Source organism: Montipora foliosa, unplaced genomic scaffold (genome assembly GCF_036669935.1).
Source record: "Montipora foliosa isolate CH-2021 unplaced genomic scaffold, ASM3666993v2 scaffold_475, whole genome shotgun sequence".
NCBI lineage: Eukaryota > Metazoa > Cnidaria > Anthozoa > Scleractinia > Acroporidae > Montipora > Montipora foliosa.
The window spans coordinates 38,235-45,000 of record NW_027179784.1 but is presented as its reverse complement, the minus strand read 5'-3'; the positions used below and the strand labels follow the sequence as shown (position 1 = coordinate 45,000).

Below are 6,766 nucleotides of genomic sequence, written 5' to 3'. Positions count from 1 at the left end.
CGAGGGCAGTAGGTCTAATTAAGATAAAGACAAAAAAAAAATGTAAAAGTGGTCGCCATTTATGAAAGTGAGCTATAACTTAAAAGGGAAAAGATCGTTTTGAGGCATTTCAATCATTTATGGCTTGCTTTTGAATTCATGAACGATCCATTTATTTGATCAATTTTCGTTCCAGACCTCTAATTCTACCGACAAGGAAGAGGTCGCCTCAGGCGGTTTTTTTGATAGCTCTTCGGAAGAGTTTCGTAGGGCTTTGCGATACGCAAGTATAAGCCTCGGAGTGGCCCTATTTTTCTCGCTGATGTATCAAGTTATACGTCGCATACGATCAAGAGAGAAAGTGCATCAGAAAGGTAAGGAATGTTTTTGCTTGTACAATGCACTCGAGCCTCCCATTAACGACCACCAGGCCCTTCCCGATTGCGGTGGGAAAAATTCTAAAAAAACAGTGCTTCAAAACTGGCAAAAAAAGCACTCAAACGTTGCTCGAATTTTCAAAATAGTGTTCAAAAGTCGTTCAAAGTTTTAAAACATTCCCTTGGAGAATTCATCAGTATGACATTTCTTTACCAAACGGGCCTACCGTTGGTTACATAATTATGTTCCGCGCACCGGTGGCTCAGGCTAGTTGAGCGTCGGGCTACAATGCGGGAGGTCGCGAGTTCGATTCCGGACGGACTAAAACTCAGGGTCTTAAACCAACTGAGGAGAAACTGCTGCCTTTGTAGTTACATCCGCAAATGGTTAGACTTTCAAGTCTTCTCGGATAAGGACTGTAAACCGTAGCCCCCGTCTCACAACCCTTTTTGTTCAAAAAACTCCGTGGGACGTTAAAGATCCCCGGGGAGGATTCCCATATACAATGGGGAGGGATTCTTGTCGAAATTTTTAAATTAATCCCCTAAAGGAGACCAATCTGGGCGTGGCCCAGACTTCTTTTGACCCCTAAAATAAATATACACTTTTATATTTCTTCGGGCGCAACCCTAAGGGAGACCTTCACGGCTAAATATGATGGCGTTTTGCCCAGAAAACCTTAAGTGAGACCAATATACCTTGGTAATATGTGTTTTGAAGACTGCATTGCAAAGCAGTTGGTGAAGTAAAATCTAGAATAGACCATTGCCTGTGGGTTCAAATTAATTGCTGCTAGTTTTGATGACTTTGCGCGTCTTGCCCGGCAGATAAGAAGCGAAAATTTGCGGTAAGAATCGTCAGACATGTTTGCTTTCGGTGGAGAGATCTATATCGTAGACTAAAAACATTTGAGTTTTGGGTGCACTTTAAGTTTAATATATTTTTGATTTCCAGTAAATTTCAAGGAAATTCTACAAAAAGAAATGAACATGCTAGTGGAGGAGTTTTTTCAGCGCATGCGCAAAATAAAAGAGGGCCTAGGAGAGAAGCACAGGAGGCAAATAATACGATTTTGGAAACTGAGAAGAAAGACATCTTTCGAAGCACGTTGGCTGAGAATCTCTCAAGTAACTCCAATACACTCCAAAGAAGTGACGGTTACTGAACTAACTTGAAAGAGAGCCTATAAGAGGAACATGACGACTTCGACGAGAAAATCATCTGAAAATAGGGACTTTAACTGAAGATCTTCGACGGCGAAGGCGACGAAAACGTCACCTCAAAATATAACTTTACACTAGCGTAAGTCTTTCGTGATTATTTCATCTCGTTCGCGTCATACAATGTGGGCGACGTATCCTCAAATTAAATTGGGTGCGAGCGGTTTTCAGAGTCGACAGGTTGTCGTTAAAACGTACAGAGTTCCAGAAACGTGCTAAAATGCATGCCGCACGTGCAGCACGATTATTTTTCCTCTTCTAATCAATGATATTCTTGTTTTGTTCTGGCGTTCTCGATGACGACCGCGTCGTAGATCTGTAAGTAGGGACTTTACGATCTACGACGGCGACGGCAACGAAAACGTCGCCTCAAAATACTTTCTCGAAGTTAGGCTATTTCCAAAGCGTCGTACAATGTGGGCGAAGTGTCCTAAAAAATAAATTGCGCTCGCCTTGTCGTCAAAACCTCAAATTTGGTGATTTCATTCCGTTGTTGTGCAGAGTACCGCACGACTTTGTGCTAAATGCGTGCCGCACGTGTGCCGCACGATTATTTTTCCTCTTTTAACCAATGATATTATTGTGTTGTGACGTTTTCGTCGACGTCGCCGTAGTGGATCTTTTAAGTCCCTAATATAAACTTGGGCGCTTTGCAACCATTTCGCGTTGCTCGGTGTGTAAACTGCATAGCTATTATCCAGGAAATAGCCAAAAAAATTAGTTATTTCATGTCGTCGAAGTCGTTGGGCAAGGGTTACTGTTAGCATTAATTCCGCGTAGTTCTTTAGTGCACGGTTCTTATGTTCAATAGCTCCGTCCAAACTATTCATACAGCTTGGTAACCTACCTGGGCTGGTTACCAGGAAAGTACGCCTTTTCACGGTAAAATCTCAGATATAATGGAAAGATAAAGCATCGCATTTACGTGAAACGGAAAACGCGAAACGGTGTGGTGCTGCTTGTCATAAACCACATTAAAATTAATTCTACCTCGTCTCTCTCTTATGAAAAGTTACTTGACACCTGCTGCTAACACGCAAGAAATAAACTCATATCAAACGAATTTCTTCAATTTTTGGCAAAACGCAAATTTTAGTCCGACGTTTCCCGTTTATCGTAAACGTGATGTTCAATCTCTCTAAGATCTCTGTAGCCATACGGAAGACCTTAGACAGCAATGACCAGAACCAGGTTGCTGACCAGCGGTTTTCGTTAAAACATTGGTTTGCTGGGGGGTGGTCAGTCTCGCGGGCTCAGAAAACCTGGTTGTGGTCATTGTTATTTTAGGATTTTCTACCCATACAGATCTCGAATAGACCTCTTTACAATTGCTACCTGGCCTTTAAATGAAAGTGAGGCTGGTGTTGACCTTGTTATGATGCAGACCTCCCTCCTTTTCTTATGTTAATGATGTTGTTGCAGAATTTACAGAAGAAAAGCAGTGAGGTTTCTATCAAAACAAGGTCAACATAGGCCTCACGTTCATTTAAAGGCCAGGTAACTGAACACACAACTGTAAAATGGACTATTGGTAAGGGCTGTATAATCGTTGTTTTTGATTTTTTATGCATTTGTGTTTAAACCAAGTTTACTGCACTATGCTAGAATACAGGAAATAGTATGAAAAATGAAAAATAGGGTTAGACACTCGCCCCAGCTATATCATCAGCGAATGATTGGACAACACTGTTTGCTTCATTTTCAAAATGGCGTTGTTTACCTTGAAAAGGTCCATTTTGTAATCTTTATCAACTGATGAAACCTTCACCTCCACGCCCAAGGTAAAAGAGAGCTATGGCATCAAAGACAACGCTAACGAAAACATCAGTTGAAAACACTCATTTGGGCGAATGTGACTATTTTGGGAGCACTTTATCTTGTTCGCGTTGTACAATGTTGGAGAGGAAATCTTTTCGGCGTTTCGTCGCAGTAAGAGATTGACTGTTGAATGCTTACGCAATCGTCAAACCTAAAAAAATGCATTTTCGTTGTTCTTGTGCGAAGCACGCGAAAGAAATGTACCAAACTCCATACCGCACGTTCAGCACAAGTTTTTACTAATTAAGTTTCACAAGGCGTTAAAACTTCCCGGAAAGCGCAAAACAGGCTAACGTACAAGGCATGCCATGTAGTCCGATCAAAAAAGCCGGCGTGAAGATTTCGGGATGATCACACGAAAAGATCCGTTATTTATCGATTATAGAAGAAGACGCATGATTTTTGATACGAATGTAGTTCTTAGGCGAATGCAAATCTATTCATATACAGTAGAAGTAGAAGTAGAGTAGAGTAGAGTAGAGTACAGTAGAAGATAGTACAAACAAGATTGTTATACTTCCCAACTCAATTACGTTTTCCGATTGAAGGAGAACGTGTCACATGTCATGGGTCAAAACTCGCTAACTTCCCAGGAAAACAATGACTTGAACTTTCGATTCGCACGTAATCAGGAGGTACACCTTTGAAACAGCAGCAAATTCCGTGTAAGAATCCGTGTATTGTTCTCTTTTGAGTTGGGAGGTATAACAAAACACTTAATGACTGGCCCCAAGGGAAACAGTTAACAGTTTATACACAAAAATATTTGTAACCACATCTGCTAGTACAATAATAAAAAAAATGTAAAAAAAATGTAAATGCTTTCTTTATAGTGGAAGTACACTTAGCTATCAAGCTAGTTTACAGGTACTCCACTGTTAACAAGGTGAAAGTAACAATTGGCAAACTTAACAGAAACATATTAAGAACCCCAACTGGCGGGAGGCAACCAGTGGGCTATTTACAAAGCATGGTAGAGTTGAATCCGCGACAACCGCAAACAAATCCAAACCAGAGGTTATAACGGGATTTGAACCCGGAGCAGCCGCATGCAGACCCAACGCCCTAACCACTGGACCATACTGCCATAGATACTAGTGGTGTTCAACAAGTCCGGGGAACTTTCACATTTCTACTCGTATTTATTAATTCGAAATTGTACTCAACATCGTGCGAGTTTGTTAACAAAACAGGTCGTTTTCAGGAAATCATAATCTCGACAGCATTGTTCATTCCAAGGGCAGGCCCTAGTTTTTTAAGGTAGATATATAGTTGCCTTGTCTAAGGTTACACACGTACAGTATCAACATATACATGTTATTAGAAATTCTTTCCTTCTAATAAGAGTTTCTTTTGATTCAACCACGTTGGTTATTTGAAAGCAATTAAGAATGAAAGTAGAGCAGTTTTCAAAATGACTGTCGAAAATAATTACGCGATTGCAATTTCTACGCTAAGTGATTGGTTAAAAAATTAATTCCGCGCCAGTTTATCAACAAATGAAAAGGAAAACCAAAACCACGTTTTGCACCCGCGATTTTTCCCGCGCTTTGAGCAACGTACCTGGAATAGGCCATTTTACAGTTGTTTGCTCAGCGACCAAGCCTATGAATGGCTGCGAGGCTGCCGGTGACCTTGCATTGATACAGACCTCACTGCTTTTATCGTGTAAATTGTGTTGTTGTAACGCTAATTAGTCCATATTAACATTACAAAAGCATGAAGGTTTGTATCAAAACAGGGTCACCGGCAGCCTCGCTTCCATTGCTAGGCCTGGTAACTTAGCCACAACTGTAAAATGGTCTATTGCTTGGGTTTTGGATCGTTTCATTGTACTGTTTGCATCTGCTATGGTTGGTTGAGGTAATTACCTTGGTATTTGTTTTACGACATTCAATTTAAAACCGCTCTATTAACTGATTTTTATTCTGTAGTAAAGTTCTCGCAAAGGAAAGGTAAAATTGTCGTAGTACATCCAGGAAACGTTTTTGGCTCCATCCACACAAATTCGTTGTCATTTGAAAATGCTCGTTTTTCGATGCGTTTATAGGAAGTTAAATAAAGCAAGGACAAATGGGCAGCGTCCGGCAACGAAAACGTCACTCCAAAATATAACATAGCGCTATCGAAAGTATTTCGAGATTATTCCGTCTTGTTCACCTTGTACAATACGGGCGAACTATCCTGTAACTGGATGGATACGAACGGTTTTAAAGGAACATAGAAAATTAATGGTTTAATCAATTTTTGTTTTGTGGAGTACGGCAAAGAAATGCACGGAAATTCGTGCTGCACGTGCAGCACGATTATTTTTGCTTTTTTAACCAGTAACGTTCCTGCTTTGTGACGTTGGCGTTTTCGTAGCCGTAGTCGTTGTTTAAACTTCCTTCCGGCAAAATCGAGCTTAGTGTAACGATCTCTAAATACAACTGAGGATTGAACAAGTGTGCTTTGGGGACGCACTGGGTTTCGTTTTCTTTGAATCATTATTTTGCAAACTTTTAAATAGCTTACGAGCATCACATATTCGTGAACGGGTGGACCCCACTGGAACAAGTTACATGGAACGGGAACAATCACAAAAAGATCAGTGACGGGGGATTGCATTAAAAATATCGGATTCATTTAATTCCCCAAAGGAGCCATATTCAGACTTGGATCTACTTTTTTAAATACGTAATAAACACAATTTAGATAGCGAGAATTTACAGCTGCATTGCTTTCTATTATTTTAAGGAATTACCCATAAACAAATAATCCAAGCATTATTATAAATCTTTGGTTCATTTAGCTATAAAAGATACCTATAATAGTAAAAAATATGGAACTAACATGCGTCCATAGTGGGTTACGCCGGTGACACACGGTTCAACATTTGTTGATCAACAAATGTTGAACAGTGTGTCATGACATGTCGAATGTTGAAATATGCCATTCAACACGTTGAACGTTGTTGAACGAAAATTGAGACCAGGGGCCCGTTTCTCGAAAGTCCCGAAAACGTTTCGGGCCCGAAAAGCCATTTAAGAAACTGCCAACAGCTTGTTTTGGAAAGCCGACCTTTTAACATGTTTTCAAGGTAGCAAAAAGAAAATTTACTGTGAAGTTTGACGATTCAAGTCCTCTCCGTTCTGAAGAAACACTGACAGAGGGAATTGTGACACCCGAAAATGGCCCGTAAAGTTTCGGGACTTTCGAGAAACGGGCAGCAGGGCGCAGTTGCTCAAACGATGGATAGCGCTAACCGCCGGATAAATCACTATCCACTGGATAACTCAATCAGTTTTGCTTGTGATTATCTGCTGGATAGTGATTTATCAGGTGGATAGCGCTATCTATCGTTTGAACTACTGGGACCAGCTCTATTCCGT

General features: G+C 40.6%; 1 protein-coding gene across 1 annotated transcript in view; it reads left to right on the top strand.

The window, feature by feature from the left end:
• Positions 1-4,208, top strand: part of LOC137989817 (receptor-type tyrosine-protein phosphatase F-like) — a 55,017-nt gene extending 50,809 nt beyond the window's left edge. The window contains exons 15-16 of the mRNA XM_068835460.1: positions 176-353; positions 1,312-4,208. Of these exons, the coding sequence (XP_068691561.1) occupies positions 176-353; positions 1,312-1,532 (399 nt within the window). The 3' untranslated portion in view covers positions 1,533-4,208. The remainder of the gene's footprint in view (positions 1-175; positions 354-1,311) is intronic.
• The last annotated feature ends 2,558 nt before the right edge of the window (positions 4,209-6,766 follow it).